General features: G+C 36.3%; 2 protein-coding genes across 2 annotated transcripts; both read right to left on the bottom strand.

The window, feature by feature from the left end:
• Positions 1-149: 149 nt before the first annotated feature.
• Positions 150-4,304, bottom strand: LOC144425188 (uncharacterized). The gene is made up of 2 exons (XM_078114658.1): positions 4,169-4,304; positions 150-4,074 (listed from the first exon to the last, which is right to left on the bottom strand). The coding sequence occupies exon 2, from the start codon at positions 3,507-3,509 to the stop codon at positions 2,592-2,594; it is 918 nt and encodes a 305-aa protein (XP_077970784.1). The 5' UTR covers positions 3,510-4,074; positions 4,169-4,304; the 3' UTR covers positions 150-2,591.
• A 2,910-nt stretch (positions 4,305-7,214) lies between these two features.
• LOC120328095 (properdin-like) lies at positions 7,215-17,308 on the bottom strand. The gene is made up of 12 exons (XM_039394495.2): positions 17,180-17,308; positions 16,500-16,672; positions 16,189-16,366; positions 15,620-15,790; positions 12,927-13,076; positions 12,589-12,756; positions 12,149-12,343; positions 11,622-11,737; positions 10,588-11,137; positions 10,127-10,233; positions 9,425-9,662; positions 7,215-8,135 (listed from the first exon to the last, which is right to left on the bottom strand). The coding sequence occupies exons 1-12, from the start codon at positions 17,250-17,252 to the stop codon at positions 8,056-8,058; spliced, it is 2,199 nt and encodes a 732-aa protein (XP_039250429.2). The 5' UTR covers positions 17,253-17,308; the 3' UTR covers positions 7,215-8,055.
• Positions 17,309-19,264: the final 1,956 nt, after the last annotated feature.

The following is a 19,264-nucleotide window of genomic DNA, read 5'->3' as shown; positions in this document are numbered from 1 at the left end:
AGAGAAAATCGGTTTTTTAATATTTACACTAGGTGTCCAAAAAGTGTCAAAGAAGAACAAGAACAACATAAAAACAAAACGATCGTTATGTCCACTAAACGTGTCCAATAAACTTGGTTAGGCGGCTGCTGTCGAGTAGGCACGCTTTGTAGTTTGTTGAAAAATCTGCGCATCTTGTTGACATGAATATACGGTTCGATTGTACTTTGATTTGGACGAGTCTCTACGAGCTCACCAGGAAGCCGAGGATGTGCTCCGTACAGGATTTCTCCCGAGGACAAACCTAAATCTTCTTTGGTGACACTCCTAATGCCGAGCAATACAAATCCTAAATTGTCATACCAGTCTCCAGGATTCTCCATAGCGCGAAGGGCATTTTTGAGCGTTCCACTAAACTATTCATATGTGGCGAGTAAGGAAGAGTTGTAGAATGGTCTGTGCCAAGAAAATTCATTAGATCCGACCAAAGCTTGCATTTGAATTGTTTCCCACAATCTGTGATGATCCTCTTTGGTGCTCCAAATCGTGATACCCAGCCAAATACAAATCCATTGGCAACCTTTTCAGCGGTAATATCAGACAATGGGATGCATTCTAACCAACGTGAGAAACGATCTACACACATCAGAATGTAGTTGTAGCCTCTGCTTAATCCGAGTGGACTTAATATATCAACATTGACAGTGTTGAATCTATCGCATGGAACATTGATATTTGTCATCTGGGTCCGTGTATAACGTTGCACTTTTGAACGCTGGCATTGAGCGCATTCACGAACCCATTGCTTAATGTTTTTAGCCATTCCGGGCCACACGTAGCGTGATGAAATTAGATCAGTTGAGCCTCTGGCACCAGGATCAGCTAAACTATGAATGTTGTCAAATAGTTTCTTGCGTAACAATTTAGGTACAAATGCCCTCAATTTAGGCTGCTGATGTATCGAATACTAAAGTTCCGCTTAGTTCTGCGATTGGAACATCTACTTATTCGAGAGAATGCTTCTCAGAATTCCTTTTGTATTCGATCAGTTTTGTTTTGTTGAGCGGCGTGCAGTTCATGCAAGGAAATTGACTGCGGAGGCTGAAAAATGCTATTGACATTGATGTTGGAATGAATTGAATTAATTTGAATACGAGATAATGTGTCCGCGACAGTATTAAGTGAGCCTTTCAAATGTCTGACGTCACCAGTGTATGCGGAAAAAAACTCCAAATGCCGTGCCTGCCTAGCAACAAATCTTTCAGTAGGATTTTTTACCGTTTTGACAAGAGCTATGTTATCTGTTACAAGTTGAATCTTCCGTCCCTTCAGCTGCGTGCTAAAATGACGTATTGCGGAATAGGCTGCTAAAAGCTCGCGATCAAATGCGGAATAGTTGCTTTGTGCTAAATAGGTGATTTGGAAAAGAATCCGAGAGGTGGCCATTCGCCGCCAACACATTGTTGAAGGACGGCACCCATTGCCACTTGGCTGGCGTCGATCAGTAAAGAGAGAGTTGCAGTATGATTTGGATGGACAATCATTATTTCAGATGCTAGTTCTGATTCAATCTTTTCGAATGACTGCAGTGTTTCAGGAGTCCATTTGAGTGACTGTCGTTTATTCTTACTCTGTGACGCTAGATCATGCAGTGGTTTTAATACGGCCGCGCAGTTCTTGACAAAGCGGTGGTAGTAACATACTAGACCGAGAAAAGATCGGAGTTCTTGAAGTAATTGGTAAAGGAAACTTGTCGATTGCTTCAACCTTTGAAGATAGTGGATAGATACCCTTCGGTGTCACGTGATGGCCTAAAAATCGAGCTCTTGTTTGCCGAACTCACATTTATCAACATTCAAGACAAGACGGTATTTTCGTAGGCGTAAGATAAGTTGCCTTAGCGCTTGACGATGTTGTCCCTCAGTTTCGGTTGCAATTAATATATCATCGAGGAATACGAATATCTTTTTCAAACCGGAAGTTACTTCCTACAGAAAGCGCGAAAATGATGAACAGGCGTTGCAGAGATCGAATGGTGAAGTTACTGGTTCAAACAATCCTTCAGGACAGATGAAAGCAGCTTTCTTCCTATCAGATTGATGAAGAGGTATTTGATGATATGCTTTCGAAAGGTCACATTTGCTAAAATAGTGGCAACCATGTAATTCATTGGTGAAATCACGCATGTGAGGTACTGGCCATCTGTCTTTTATCGTCCGATTGTTGAGGGATCTATAGTCGACGCATATTCGTACCTCACTGCTATCCTTTTTTGGCTGCTATTGATTTGCCAAAGGACTTCTTACCACATATATAGGTATTGGAATCAGGATCGAAGAGACGCGAGTTGCGTAAGTCAACCACAAGATTATGTTGTGACAAAAAATCAGCTCCTAATATCGGTTGAGAAACACGAGCTATTTGAAAATGGCAGTCATATTTGATATCGTTATCTAATGTAATAGACACTGCTCGTTGGCCATACCACGGTATAGGTGTACCGTTGGCGGCATACAACTTTCGGCCTGATCGACGATGGTTGTAACGTTTCGAATGTGGGGGAATTAGGAAAACTGTTGCACCAGTATCAACCAGGAATTGTCGGCCGCTTTTCATATCGTCGAATTGGAATTAGGTTTATTAAGTGAATTTATATGGCGCTGTGAAGATCTTTTACTGCGCCCTAGGCGAAAAAAAGGACCCCGACTGGAAAAGGCACAGGGCTGAACGCAGTTGCGTGCTAGATTTCCATAACGTTGATGATACCAGCAAACTGTCGGTGCATTGAGTCGGTGATTTCTGTAGTTGGCGTTGTTACTAGATGATGATTGATGATTTTGCAACAAAAGGGCTCTCGATGGATTCACAAGACTCGTGCGCTCTCCGTTTCTGACACGTACAGGATGTTGAGTTAACGCATTAGAGCTAAGAGAAGTAGGTGGTGCAGCATCCGAAGACCAATGTGTAGGGTTATGCTTCATATTGTCAAGTTCCTTTCGAAGATTACTAACTTCGTTAGCTAACTTCGACATCATTGAGCTAAATTCGACATGGAAAGAATTTTTACTGTTGTCGACGCTATAGTCGGGGTTTGATGCATGATTTTTATAAGAAATGTTATCAGCAGATTGTAAAGATCGTCTGGCGAATATACTATCAGCTCGATAGGCTAAAATATCGATGGTATCATCCGGATGGGCAGAAAGAGCTGAAACAATATCTGGCGGTAGTTGCTGAAAGAACATCTCCTTTAAAAATTCCTGGTTGGTGTTGGGAGCGTCATTTGGGCAAAAAAAACTGCGTAGCTTTCTTAAAATTTCGGATGGTTTGAGATTAGAGCATCCGCCGTTGTAGATATCTCGTATGCGATCTCCAAGCGGGACGGAATAAATATTGATCAGAAGTTCCCGCAAAAGTTGATGACAACTGGAATGATGCTCGCCTGGTAGACGCGAGTGTATGGTCTCTAATTGACGGTCGTTCAGGCACCGAATAACATAGCAATATTTGTCCACATCATCGTTTATCATTCCATGCGGAATCCTGCTTCAGTTGATGTAAACCACGAGTCAGGGGAATGGGACCAAAACTCGTTAATTTGGAGTGATGGACGCGGTTGATATATAAACTGCGGTTGTGGAAGGACCTGACCGACATTACCATTGAGAAAGCCGACAATTGGTATGCTACTTACATCTATTTGTGGCTCAGACTGATTCATTGCACGTTCTGGTGATTCGTTGCTATTGTTATCAATTAGAACCAAGTCAGTCTGCGTGCTTTCGAATGAAAATTGTCTTTGAGTAAAATTACGTTGCATCTAATAATGGCAACGTAAATAAAAACATTGGGCTAAAACGCACTCGATAAAATAGTCCTTTAAAAGCTAATATATATAAAGGTCTTAAAATTGATAATATCAGTCTGTTCCAGCAATAAAATCTAAAACCTTGAATCCGGTTTCTTGAGGTTGAGGCTTGAAGTTGAACTCGATCACGTCGGGAAATCACCAACTTTATGTAGGGTTCATGCTGTTGTTCCCTAAACTCCGCGTGCCGAGACTGTGCTTCCTTATTCCTGTCCGCTTTCAAGTCTCTAGTAAAATGTGCAAGTTCTTTGTTGTATGTTGTATTAAAATAGCGACGTTATAAAAGCATAAAATAGATATTAAACAGTAAAATAACTTAACTCAAAAATGAGGCAGAGGCTTGGAGTAGTAGTAGGTGCGTGTCGCGAGAGATCCCCGAGTTGAGTGTCCATCTATCAAAACAGAAGCCAAAACGTGGCAGCGCGTCACAGGTCATGTGACCCGAGCCTAGATGTCGCTATACACACATGTGGAAGATTACTACAATTGCACATACGCAGGTGAGGCACTGTTTATTGTTTATATGTGATAACGCGTGAAGAGATCCACTGTAACTCAAAGAAATGTCTAAAATTAGGATTCAGTATGATGGAAATGATTGGCCACTTTCTTGTAAGCAATTAGAACAGTATTTCATTTCGAATGATAATGCCGATGAGAAAAAGGTACCAACGTAAATTGCAAACTTACGTACTAAAACCTACATGTAATAGGGTGTCTCAAAAATGTCGTGTCCACTTGTCCCCCTTGAAATTTTCCAGGATATTGGGGATTGGGAGAAATATTATTTTAACCACGTAGCAATGCTATTATTGCCGATTTATTCAAGTGTTTAGGTATCAGTGTTTTATTCCTAGTCCCACGTGTTCCACTTACGGGTAAGGATTATTATATTTCTAATTTTGAAAAAAGCGCGCCAACACCTTTTTTGTAAATTTAGAATTGTCGAACCAGATAAGTACGACTGGTAAATTTTGTATTCTATGGAAATTTTCCAAGATATTGAGGACGGGGAGAAATATTATTTTTATTTTGACCACGTAGAAATGCCATTATTGCCGATTTATTCAAGTAATTACTAGCAGTGTTTTATTCTAAAGCTGGGTTACGTGAATTCTCAACATTGAGTATTAGAGAGTATTACCAATTTGCGGAGTTTTTAATTACTTATCGATTTTAATCGGTAAGTATGTTGATAGGTATTTGTCTGTCTGTTTGTCTGTTAGATGCACGCGATATCTCACGAAAGCGAAATTCTGCATGTGCATTCATTATATGTCGGACTAGAAGCCTATTGATTTTAGATAAATTATGTCGTATAATTAGCGAGTTATTTATTAATTAGTGATGGGACACAAGGTGTCACTATGGAATAAGAGCGCTGTTTTGGGGACCACTAACTTTCGATCGATGAGTCCTCGGTCTCTGACCGATATTCTCGTTATTATTATTATTTAATACGAAAGTAACACGGACACGATATAAAATTAAAAGCATAAAAATCAACTATTCACAAATATCGCATTCCGGGGTCAGTGATACTGTTCGCTTAAAACTGGGACCTTAATTTACAAACTGTGATACAAATCCTACAAAAAAGATAGAAAATCAGCATAAAATTAATTTGTATTGTGAATGCACTTCTTAATAGTTGTCTTTGACATCGTCGCCAATGTGAAATCGAAATTTATGTTCAAAAATTAAAAACCAAACTGCGATATCCGCCGTTGCAAGAGAATTAATATTTACTAGTGAATAAAAAGTACTTTAATATAATAAATAAAATACTAAAACTTTAATGCGGCCTTGGATTATGACACAATTAGAAAATAAAAATCGCTGCATTGCTGCGACGTTTTCAGTCTTCAAGTAAATTCCGAAAAATAAAATTGTCACGGCGATCGTTTCGGCGGCCGACATCCCAAATACGGTTGTTTGAAATGACAATACTCAGTATTCGGTGTTGTGTTCGTTGAAAATATTCGAATAATTCAACTAAAAAAACTATTTGCCCACCACTAATCACGACGCATGTGAATTATCATTGAATGGCAATTAAAAATCAATTTGTTTAACATTAAAATCCAAGTAATAGTTTCGCATTTAATGCACTTGATCGGCGCTACATGCGAGCGTGTTTTTGTACGCTACTGACATCTGCGAGTTACACTTCTCTCAAAATTAATTCTCACGATTTATAATGTTCTATTTCAAATGCGGGTACTGCTGACTACGGATTAATGGTCGAAATAACAGTCTATAAACCTAAAAATATATATAGACACAATATAAAAGCGGACGGTCCGCGACAGAAGTTCAGTTGGAAGAAATGCTCAAAAACATCGTATAAGTGGAATTATAAGCTAAGTAAACTCCCTTTTATATTTTTAGTTGGGCTTTAAGAACAATGCTCCATTGGGACAAGCAGAGAAATTGTGAGACAAGCAATATAAGTTTGATTAAATCAGGAAGTGTGTGGAACGAAACTGACAAGTGTGAGGCAGGCACGATATCTTTGTTTCAATCAGAACATGTACGTAACAAGCAGGACATCAGTGAGACAAGTAGGCATAGTGGGCGACAGGCGGAAAAATTCTGGTACAAACAATAGGAGTATGGGACAAGCAATACAAGTATTGTAAAAGCAAGACAAATGTGGAAAACAAGAGTATTGTGAGACAAGCAAGTATATACAATCAGGAGGTGTGTGAGGAAAGTTAAAAATGTGTGAATCAAGTCGGGGACAAGCGGTACTAGTCTGGACAAGCATTAAAAATGGCCTATCTGGACAAGTAAGAATTATGGGAAAAGCAGAACAAGTAGGGGAAAAATAAAAGGTGTGCTGCAAGCAGAACATGTGTTTTACAATCAGGAAAAGTGTTAGCCAAGCCTGATAAGTGTTGAAGGAGCAGGAAAAATGTGGGACAAGTTTGACAACTCTGATATAAGAAAGACAAGTGTGAGACAATCAGTATATTACTGCTTCCCTAACAAGTATTCATTCAAAATGTAATCAGGGAAGCACCATAACATAAACTAATTCATGCTTCATTTAAAAATTCTTGTATATGTTGAACAAATATATTCATATGGATTGAAATATTCAAGTGACACAAATTATTATTATGGTTTGCAAATAAGCGAAGCCAAGGACAGTCGGTATTTCCAGTCGATCAGCCAAGCAAGTTCTAACCGAGCTCGACGTTGCTTAGCGTCTGACATCTGTTAATAAGAACGAGTGTAATCAACGTCTTGTGAGCCTAGACGTCAATCACACTTTTTATAAGACTATATATATTTAGGTAGCAACTTTCAAATGTAGAAACTGCAAAAGATGCAAAGATTGTATACAAAGTTCAATCAGACGAAATTCCCAGAAAATAACAAATAAGTGAAATTAATAGATAAGTACCACATTTTTTATGGTTTAAGAATAATGTTGATAAGTACCACATTTTTGATGGTTTTAAGAATAATGTTGCAGCGGGACAAACGTGCTGAATTCTTTTCCCGTCACATACTAACATAATAATTTATGATATATATTGGTGACTATATCGACTTAATACTATAAAGATTTGCTACATTGTTTGCAGCATTGATGACATTGTCATTTCACCAAACCTTAACCCATATTTCGCCAAATCCTTTTAAAACAACTCTACAAAACTTTTTATTCTATCTTTTCGAACTAGAAAAAATAAAGAACACTGAAAATATAGAACATTACACTGAGGCAAAATTCAACGGTATATAGACAGAAAACAAAATTTTTATATGAGAAAAAATATGTACATTATAGAATGTTATGAAAACGGCAATAGATGTAAATAATCTGTGAACAAATATGACAGAAACAACGAATATTTGTTTATCCTTGATTGTAATTCCATTAAATTTAATAATATTGCTTCGAAGACCAAAATTACAAACATCTGAAGAAAAAAGTCCGTAAAATTTCGACAGGAGTAAGACTATATTTATTTTAGGAAACCAAATTTATTCTACTCATTACTCATGGTTGAAAACATAATTTTGTATTTGCTGTCACCATGTGATCGACCCCAAAATCAAAGAATTTTTCATTGCATTCAATATCTGTCTGTTTAGCGTGATTAAGTTTAATGAATGCAAGTAATTAGCAACGTGAAGAAAGCATGAAAAATAAGTTAAAGAACGTTTATATATCATTATTTGGACATCACTTTTTATCCGCTTATGAGCAAATGGAGACACGATTGACAGCTGTCAAGACCTCTGCACACCTTGCATTGATATCGCAATCTCCCTGCAAAGCAATGGAATAGTGTAATGTAAGTTGAGTAATCATAAAAAGTTAGCAATAATGTAGGCCAGGGTGGTCCAAGGTTGTGAGGTTGAAGGGCCGCAAAAACTTATGAGGAGGTCGCGCGGGTCGCAGTCGGAGAAAACCCAAAAGTGATCAAAACATCGCGAGTTTACTCACTTTAAATATAATTAAGAATGAGAGTTTATCGTTCTAATCAGTTTTTCAAGGAAACTATATGAAGCCTCCATTTATTTTAAAAAAGGCTTCCCGAGAAATATCATAATATTTTCGGTATCTTTTCTCGTGTTCAGTTTGGTAATGTTGCTTAAAATTATATTCTTTCGTGACGGATATTACTTGAAAACGCACCAGACATTGTGGTTTAACGTTGTTGTGACTTAGAAAATACGTTTCTTCTCAGTTTACTTTGGTCACCTTTTTTCTGCACGGATTGTATGATGAATTGGTATATTTGAAAAAAATTTATTACTTGTAGCGTGAGCGGGCTTAGGGCTATCGTCAAAAAACACCAATTTCGTCTAAGTTGGGACCTCAGAACCAGATAATAAAAAACGCTTGATTCCGCGGCGCTAAGTCAGCTCTGCGGTTCGTCACTGCGGTCACGTGGTCAACGCTTGAAAATAGAGTAGTGTTTTGACTACAATAAAGGCACAAAACGTCTCTTCAAATGAGGAGTCACTTGACACGAGCTCATCTCATTGGCCTGGTCCTGTTTGTACAAGACAATTGATTCTCCCTTTACCGATCACAGGACCTCATCTCCATATAACCACCGTATTGACGGTCATAGATACAACAATGAAATTCCGTGATTTTTAACAAACATCAATCCCGATATCGGGATTGGGAAAGGGACTATTCCCAGTTGGAATGGTTTAGAAATAAATCAAGTATGTTCTGCTAATAAATACAAATATCTGCCAATGGTTTAGTAGTGTACGCTAAAATTATTCTGCGGGCCGCACGGAATGTGTCGGCGCGCCGCAGTTTGGACCACCCTGATGTAAGCTATAATAAATTTGTAGCATAAACTATGGCGCAATTGGCATTCTTGATTGAAATAATTTTCAGCTGCATTCAACGACATCGGGGTTTTCACACTTTAATCCCCCAGATTTTTCAACCTCGATAAAATACTATCATATGCCCTGAATGTGTAAAAATGTACAACGAAATAGTCCGCAGTTTTCTCAATTCACTTTTAAATCCTATGAAAATCACTGCATTCTATTTGTTCACACTTCCAAAAACAATAACTTTTGATTTACCATTTTTCCACGTATTACAATCTTTCATTAAGCAGCATATGGTTTGCAGAAATCTTTCATTTTTCTCGTATATGCAGGTATTGCGCTGAACACCCCGACCAGTGAGTATGTCATTGTCGTACAATTGGTCTGCATCGTACATTGAATCCGCATGATCTACTGCCGCTTGGAAGTGCAAGGTAAAGCATTCTTCCAGCCTTTCTGGCGAATATACATCGCTGTTGTTCATACCATGAGCCTATGAAACATAATTTTCAATAAACGTTATGAAGTTTATGCGGTTACTTTTTTCGGAAACTAACGCATTAAATAATAATAATAATCACGGGTTGATAGTGGCCAAATTTTAAACGCTTTTTTCTTTTTGCTATAATATTTAGAATATATAATATGGAATTATGCTATAAGAATTTGTCCTGATCGAAGACCACAAAATCTAAATTAATTATGTGTTTGTCTGAATATTTGAAAAACCTCCCAGTTTTTCGGATAAAGAGCCGGGTAAAAAATTATTAAATAGTATTTAATATAATCATAGATAAAATTGTCATCGAACGGAAAATAGATAGATAAATAGAATCCATAATACGCCGAGTAGACAAAAATGCGTTGGTATTAAAAATAAATTGACAAATTAAAACAATACTTTAAGCTGTGAAACAAAAAAAAGAAGAAAATTGAAATTGCATTTTAATTAATTACCAGAACTTCACAACAACCTTTTGCCCTCGATAATTTTTTTCCTTTCAAGTTATTCATTTCGTTGCAACCGGCTATTTGGTCTTCGTGCAATATTTCTAATGGAGAATCTTTAAACGAGATTTTAAAAATCGTTACAAATCACTGTTAGTGAGTGGTCGCCAAACAAGAATTATCTTCTCCAACGTTTAACAATTGGCGAACTTCAGTAGAAGAGAGAGGTGATTGGGACTGGAGTTTAGTATCTCTAGCAACTTGTTTACTTGTCTTAGACGTCATTTATTCAATAAACTGTTTTAAATTGTTCATTTTGTTTAGGTCATTAGAACAAGTTATGATATAAATGTAAGTAGTACGATAAAATTGGAACGCTATATTACACAGATGAGGTCAGACATGCAAGTACATAGAGGAACATCAGTATAAAACTGATATTTATAAAACGACATGAACCTTGCACATACCAGCTCCTTCGCCTGAAGATACCGAATCCTCAAAACGTGCCATTGTGTCGTCATCTTCTTCGTATTCATTCACGCTGTCGCTATTAGGCGTCTCATCATCATCCTCACTTTCCAACGCTCTAACCGGAACATTGTCGTCGATGTTGCCATCATCTAATGGAAGATCAAGTCTAGTCCAAGAGTCGGGCACAACATCTTCACTGTTCACATTAAAACCGTTGGATTCGTGCGTTTGGTCGTAATCATAGCTTGAGTATTTTGATACTTCATAATTATGGTCCCCACTATAGTAATTGTATTCATGTGAATAATCATATGAATTGTCGGAATAATCTGTCGAGGCCTCAGCCACATCACCCGTTTTTTGATCGGATCGTTGGTACATATCAAAATTATCTTCTATGACTGCGTTTTCCTGACTTTTATCGTCAGCTGGCAAAGCAACAGATCCACAAGGATTTGAGCCGTCCGGACAAAGCCCTGTATAACAGGATTCAGTTCCCAATTCCTTGTCGCTGTCGCAAAATATTTCAGGGTTGCCAATAATTTCCTGAAATTTTATGTGATATATACAATTTTTTGAAAGTAACTACGATAATAAAAAGTTGTAAATTAAATATTTAGTGAACAAATAAATTCTGTGGAATAAAAGATATTTTTGAACTAACCATGGCAGTTGAATGAGCAATTGCTAACATTTCGATTGAAGTATGAGAGAAAGCGTTACGTTGTGATACACATAAACTTCATTCATGTTACATCTATTAAAAGTAGGCGACAGGAAAAGGGAGAATAATTTCACTAAACAGTGAGGAAAACTTGCACATTTGTAAAACACAATCACCAATAACTCATACGATGTTGCCTTTTTTTTTAACAAATACATGGATAAAGAATTGCAAAAAACGTTCATACTCGAATTTCGCTTCAGCTTGTAGATTCATCCAGATTCAAGTTAGATTCATCTCATATAGTTCTTCGTTGAATTAAACGACAAAGCAATTTTAGTCTGTTTAAACATAGGCTATACTTACGGTGTTTGGTGCCTCGACCATGTGTATGCATTTTCTTGTTCGGAGTTTAATTCCGCATGAACCACAAGACGACGTACATGGTGACCATGCTGACCATTGTCCATAAACACCCTCAACTAAAATAAATAATTGGCTGTAATTTTTTATGCCCATGACGCGTCAATAACATGAATTCGCAAAATTATTCCGGGGCAATTTTTAACGGCTTTAATACATTACGGTTAATGTGATGATGTTGAGCCTATTCATTACCAAATTATGGTAATGTTTTTCTGCAAGCAGTCAACTAAACATATTGTGCAGATATTAGATTGGCAATACCAATCTTTTCTTTCCGTCATAAAATAAGTACTTTAATTTTCTGGCTGCTATGCATTCGTGGATAATTATGTTAGTTTAACAATAATTATATCTAACTGATTTCTCTTTTTTTGTGTGTTTGTGTTTTATGGTACTTACGTTAATGTACTCTACTTATGCATATTGTCTACCAGATGCCAATGAAACAAATTAAGAAACTGTTTTACCCTGGCAGCTTTCAAGATTGAGACACTCTTGCTTCACCTCCGACTTGCCTCTGCATTTTTGTCCTCCGTATTTAGGCATGGGATTATCACATGCCCTGCTACGAGATCGTGTCCCAGGTTGTAGAGAACATCTTTCAGACGAACAAGAACTCCAACTAGACCAAAGACTCCAGTCTCCATCGATTGGACACAATGCTAAAAATCGTGGAAGATAAAAAAAAAGCACAGTCAAGATAAATTTAATTACTCATGAAATGTTTTGAAGTATTTCACGTTTTAATATGTGGTGCAATAGGTGTAAAAATAAAAAATAAAAAGTACAAGATTTTAGACCACAAGACCACAGTCAATATTTTTAAGTTAACAAGTACAGCTAATCGACGTGACGTACATTGATGCGCTCATAACTGAATGTGGACAGATTTAAAATATTTTATTACTTTTTGACAAGCACTGTTCAACATCGCCGTCAGATCCTGAACATTCTCTTCCTTCATTCTCTGGGGCAGGACATGCGCAGGATCTACTTCTTTTTCGTGTCCCGATTGAATGATTACAGGTCGTGGTGCAGGTAGACCATGAGCTCCAGCTACACCACTTTCCGTCGACTAAACCAAGTTAACATTACATTATGAATTTTACACACTATTTCGTGTAGTTAATGGTAAACTAAATATTTACAGTTATAAATAATCAATGAATGACGGTCAGACGCAACCCTCTAAAAAGATTTATTGATAGTAGTGGAAGGAAGCTGATAATTTTCCTTCAAACTTACCAACACAAGAACCAACACTGCATGGATAAAAATCGATAGATTCTCCCTCGCATTCATCTCCCATTGGACTGTAACAAAATCGTGATCTCATCATGGTTCCAATTCCACAAGTAACACTACAAACACCAGATGTCACCCACGAGCTCCATTCTGCAGATTATAAACACCATATGTTAATGTTCAGTCATAAAATATTCGTTTGTTACTATACACCCATAACGTATGGAGCGTTAAGAACAATTCACTAAAATACGAGAAGAAGAATTATTTATTTAATTATTAATTATAATTCCTTAATTATAATTAAGGATGCTTTTAGAAAAAGCATCTACTTATTAAAGCAGTGATTATCAACCGCCAGTCCGCGTCAGCCTTTCTGTCGCCAAATATATTTCAAAGTTATATCTCAATTGCAGGGCATTGATGGCCTATTTCGTGACTTATCTTCTATTGATGCGTAAACCAAATTTGGTCAAAGGTACTACTACATACATCCCAATCCTTAACGGCTGTACGTTGAGTTAAGTCTATGACGTAATAACGTCGAAAACCCAGATTGAGCCTACCATTGCGATACCAAGTTGATGTCGAAACATAAAGACTAGACATTTTCACAGTTTTATATATCGCTTGAAAGAAATATCCTGAGCCAAGTGACACATTCATTAAATTACCGCTGACTTATGTGAGAAAATTTGTAAGGAGGTTGAAAACCACTTCATTGCAGGATTTTAATTGCAAGACCCAATTGTCCTCTAAGGCTGAGGAGAATTTAAAAAAAACTAGCTCTAAGGGTGTTTTATTGCAGTAAAAACAACAGTGCATATGGTTAGAAAAGGAATTGTGAAATATATATTTGTAAAATCCTTCGTCACAATGTCGAAAAATGCCCCTTTTATCAATATTCTTTGTTATAAAATTGTTGCGTCTGTATTTTCGTTCACATTGCAAATTTAATTTCATTATTAATTATAAATAAATAATTTTGTATTACAAGATTAATAATCTCTTTCTCAGAATCCGATAGACTTGCTCTGGTTATGACATATTAGATAAAATTTCGACATCATATTGAACTGAACGGATTAAAACGAGCATTAATGTTACGTTAAATTATGCTTTGTACCTGCATAAAAGCGTTTATTGTGACCAATAGTCTCTGGGGATAGCAATTGAATCCATACTTATCCAATAATACTTTCGATGTTTACAATTTTAAAATACCATGTACTGTTTATCGACGTATGCAGAATTGAGGATTTTGGATTTTGAGACAACGCTACCCGGATTGTGGCATAATTAAATTCTCTGTCATTATTTCATGGTATTAATCTTATAAAATATGACAGAGCTAAAGAAATTCAAAACATAAAATTATTAAAAATAAAAAACTGAATTATTTGTCGGGGCACAGCTGTCTTGTTGAGGTAGCGTGTAGGGGATTCACAATGAAAAGATCACCTTTTATCAATCGAGAGCCGCAAACCCGAACGGATAATTGCAATAGTTTTTAGGACTCAACTACCCTATAGCTACAAAATGACGCATTCAACAAAAATGTACAACAAAATCACAGATGTTTATCGGGATATAAAACAAAAATGACAATTTGGAAATTTTCAAAATTAAATAAAGTACTATCTGACACACAATGTTGATACTTCAAAGAATGAATCTTGCTTTTTCAATAGAATTTGCTTAAAGCCATGTATTATGTATGTTCATATATGTAGCGTGTTCATGTATTGTATTTCAACTACAAGCCATTTATTCGATACAAATTTCGTAATGACTTGAACTTTAATACTGGTGTAAAGTTTTCGGAAGTAATTTTATCAGATTAACATCAAAAACATATTACGGTGACGCCATGTTTACGTGAACGCAAACGTGCGTAGAGTGACAAAACGGCACGTGATTTTCAGTTGCGTCACCGGAAACGTTTCCTATAGGCTCAATGACCTGGTTTTGATGAACTTCCCATATGCAATGATTTGCTTTCCTAATAAATTTCAATGTATTTGCCTGTCGGAATTATGCAATTAATGGCTCCATTCACCCAATTACAGTATTGAAACCATTATCTAATATATTATTCCAGGATATCCTAAAACCAATCATCGCAATACTTTCAATCATGATCATGTTATCGCCGAGTAGTAAAATTTTCTGAAACTAAATTTACTTTCTCATTTTTTCTACATCCAATTGCACTGTACAAAGAGTTAGATAACGGTCTATATTTTCCTGGTATATATTAATTACGGGCCAATTTTTCGTTTGGAAATACAACATGTATGAACATGTATCTACAACATAGGTGAGCACGCATAATGGCATTAACATCAGCATATATGCTCTAATGTCATTACATTGCAGAATTCCTGAATGTATTTAGATCCCATCTCATTGATAGAAGGCCTCAAAAGATATGGATAAGTGGGTCTCATTGAAAATCCTATAGTGACATGCTACATATCGTTACATGTTGCTACACTGAAAAACGTATTTGCGTATTTTTAAAGCAATTTCCATTAGCAGCACCAAGTATATTCCTCCGTAAGCGAACAACTAGTTTGTGCATTATCAAAATTCGTTTACTCGTGATGGCTTAACATTCAGGAGGGGTTTACATCCAAATGCAAACGAATGCGGTAATTTTCACGATGATATATTCGAAAAGATTGACCTACTTGCACATGGTCCTATTTGACATCGTTGCATTTGACGTGGAAATCCACTACATGGGTCTCCTCCACAACGTGGAGAGGGATTTGAACAAGTCCTGGTACGATATTGCAATCCATCTCCGCACGATTCACTGCAGTCGCTCCAATGAGACCAAGAAGCCCAGTTACCATCATCTAGGAATATAAAATGAATATACTGTCTTTGAGTATTTTAGCTAATGAGTTTCGAAAGGGATAGAATTATCAGTATGGTCTACTCGAACTGCTCAAGCTAATTTGCGATAATGTCAAAATTATGCCGTCTGAATGGTTGTATATTTTATCAGAACACTTACAGTAAAATATATGTAATATTTGCGTATTTTGTATATTTCATGCAGGAAACCTTGCTGTATTTTAAGAACCCTACATCCTCAATTATCGGAAAATATTTATTCATTAAATAACCTAAATTATTTTCAACAAAATATTGGTTTGAATAGATGATCTAGTAGCGATATATTGAGTATTCGAAACACAGTTTCAGAAGTTTGTATAACTAATGTATTTAAATTGATGTAGTTAAAACGTACCAGGACAGCAAGTTTTCCAAACGCAAGTCCGAGTTTCTGATTGTCGTCGTCCTCTCACGCCGGCACAGACCCCGTTGCTACAATACCTGATGCGCCGCTGCTCTCCTCTGCCACATGACTTACTGCAACGTGACCAATCACCCCATGGTGAAAGAAAACCTCGGATTGCAGAACAAGGCTAAAACAAGTCAACGCTGGTGTTTATTTTTGTGTTGATATAATGTTTCTCTAGTAAGTGAAATATTCGATCACTGTAGAATCAGACGAACAATGAAAATATTATATTATGTAACTGAATATAATCCATCTACCTTACAACTCGAGTCATCCCCCCATCCTGCTGCTGCTCTTCTACGGCAACAAGTAAGTGCATTTCTTATAAAAACATCCCGAAATGTGGGATTTCCTCCTATCGGTCTACGACAGATCGCCTGGGGAAATCCGTTGTGAGGTGGTATATATTGCTGATAGCAAAATCCTTCATCTAAATGTATAAGCAAAATATATTTAAAGAAAAATTCTTTCTCCTCATCAGGGCATTCTGTTTATTATTACAATATTTATATATTTTAAATATGTGTTATATATATATATATATGCATAAAATCTTGGTTTTTTCGTTGTTTATCAGGAGGTATTTGAAAAAAAGACAATTTTGGCCCTCTCACCAAAAATTCTGTTTTTTAAATTACTGACGACATGTAAAGAACCAAAATAATCTGTATTTTGATAATGGTCATCTAAAATAAAAATAAAATAAAAAAATTGAATAATAGATTGAATGCACTTCGTAGAAATGATGACCGAATATCATTATTTGAGTGATTGTTTGAACACAAAGTTCATTTCAACGAGCGCACTTCCGGCTCACTAATTAATTTATTTATTTTGTTAATGGCATATGCGACCATAACATAAAGAGGGGACCGGAACAGAATTAATTGAATGTAATATTTACTTAAACTAGATATACAATATATGAAGCTCTTACCATGGATCTGCGAAAAAGCACCCGTTGCACACAATAAAAACAACAAAAAGGCAAATGTTCGTAACAGCACCATTTTTATATAATACAAGGTAGTATGATTGTAAAGCTATAACTATTGAAATACCTAAAATATAAATAAATAAAAGAAATAAATTTGTGTTAGAAGTTTTTATTTAACACCTGCGCGATTTGGAATAACAACACCGGCTAACGTTACTGAGTGATCCTGTTGGACTTCGTAGAAAATATGTTTTACGTCGACGGTCTAAATTTCAGTTTGGGCAGCCTACCTTAGCAAGTATTTCTGACATATAGTATGTACTGGTTTTCTATGCAACTGTGCAATTTAATAATGGATAAAGTTTCCACAAACATGGGATTGTATGGGATTCTGTTAATATTATCTTTTAGAAAGTTTACCGCTTGCAACGTGTATCGTTTCATTCGTATGTCCCCTCTAGCCTCTGTCTATACTGAAGCGCAAACCAAAAAATCGTTGGTTTATATGCATTTTGAGATGCCGTATTTTTATCAAACCTATATATTTTATGCGATGGAATTTTAAACAAAATTATTAAATTGTTTTATTTATTTACATACATAAGGTGTAAAGAAATATTCCTACTTGTTGTACAAATACGGCAAAAAAATGTTTTGCAGCGCATTAGCCATATCGTAACAATATTACTCATGCTCTTAAATCGGTAAACCAGTCGCGCTTCCGTCTCCATATTGGTCATTTTCAGTTGCTTCCGCCGACATCTGATCAAAATTCCGACATTACTCATTCTTTTGTACTAAGCTTCGACTTCCTTTCTGGCTATCTTGAGTTTCGCGCAAATGCATTCCCCTAAATCTAATCAGCTCACGAAAGTTAACTAACACGCAATTCTCTCCCTCGCAAGTGTCCATCCATCAGTTACCTTACAACTTTGCAACACATACGCGTCAAGAACGGAAACAATTTTGAGATCTATTAGCCGCAAATACGCACTGCAACTACTCATAGGCTGCTCCTATGCTAGTTGGTGTCAAAAAAGTTCATGAGCCGTTCCGCGACCTATGCCAATTGTGGTTGTATAATAGTGAAGTTGTTAAAGATGTGTGCACCGTTTTGTCTGCGGCGTTGACAGTTCAAAATAATTTGTGATATCTAATTCTCACAATTAAATCCAAACTCATAGGATTGACTTTATTTCGGTATCAGTGGTTTTTGAAAATATCTAATAAAATCGGTCTCTATGCAATGAGAGAATCTAGTCCACATAAATATAGTAGGAACTATTTGTTAAAAGTAGTGTCGTATATGATTGTTTAACGCTCATCTCTGGTCAACGTGAATCGGCTATTTGGTACATAATGTGTTACAGCCCTCTTTAGCATTCAAAATGAAATTCCTAGACCTGTTTTCTGTTATTGTCATTATTTTATACTATTATGATACGTGATACGTTAGGATATGTTATTGTCCCTATTTCTCTCTTATTTTAACCTAACCTGAGATAATCAGAATCGATGAAAACATATCAAAAAATTAATGGTGGATCAATAACAAGATGATACTGAAAATTGAATTAGTTTTAAAAATTTTGTTCAAGGCAAAAGCACACGACCTGTTATTTTGTCACCTGTTTTCAAACGGTTTCGCGTGTTCGTGCTGCAGACACACAACGGATAATTGACAGTTAGTTAGTTTTCCTTACACATTATTTTCACTTTTCAATCAAACACACATTATGGATCTCTCAAAGATATACGATTTGTTCAGAAAGAGGTTGTTAAACAAACCAAATTGCCAGTAATGGAGTGTGGCGACGAAAAAAAAATCATTAGGCGCTATCCTGTATATATCTTCGAAATATTGAGTAAAGAGAGATTTTAAAAGATTTTTGAAACATCTACACTCAAATTTGTACACCGCGCCTTAAGTGTGGGCCAGATTTGTTCCTATGGAAGATACGCAAAACCTCATTCAGTCCACTTTTGCCACTGATATCATAAAATATACATAAGCAATCATGTCATTTATTCTTGACGAACTCAATTTCGGATTTTCTCCTTTTCGTTAATATTACTATTGTTTGG

Source organism: Styela clava, chromosome 7 (assembly GCF_964204865.1).
Source record: "Styela clava chromosome 7, kaStyClav1.hap1.2, whole genome shotgun sequence".
Taxonomy (NCBI): domain Eukaryota; kingdom Metazoa; phylum Chordata; class Ascidiacea; order Stolidobranchia; family Styelidae; genus Styela; species Styela clava.
This window is presented reverse-complemented; position numbering and strand designations above follow the sequence as displayed.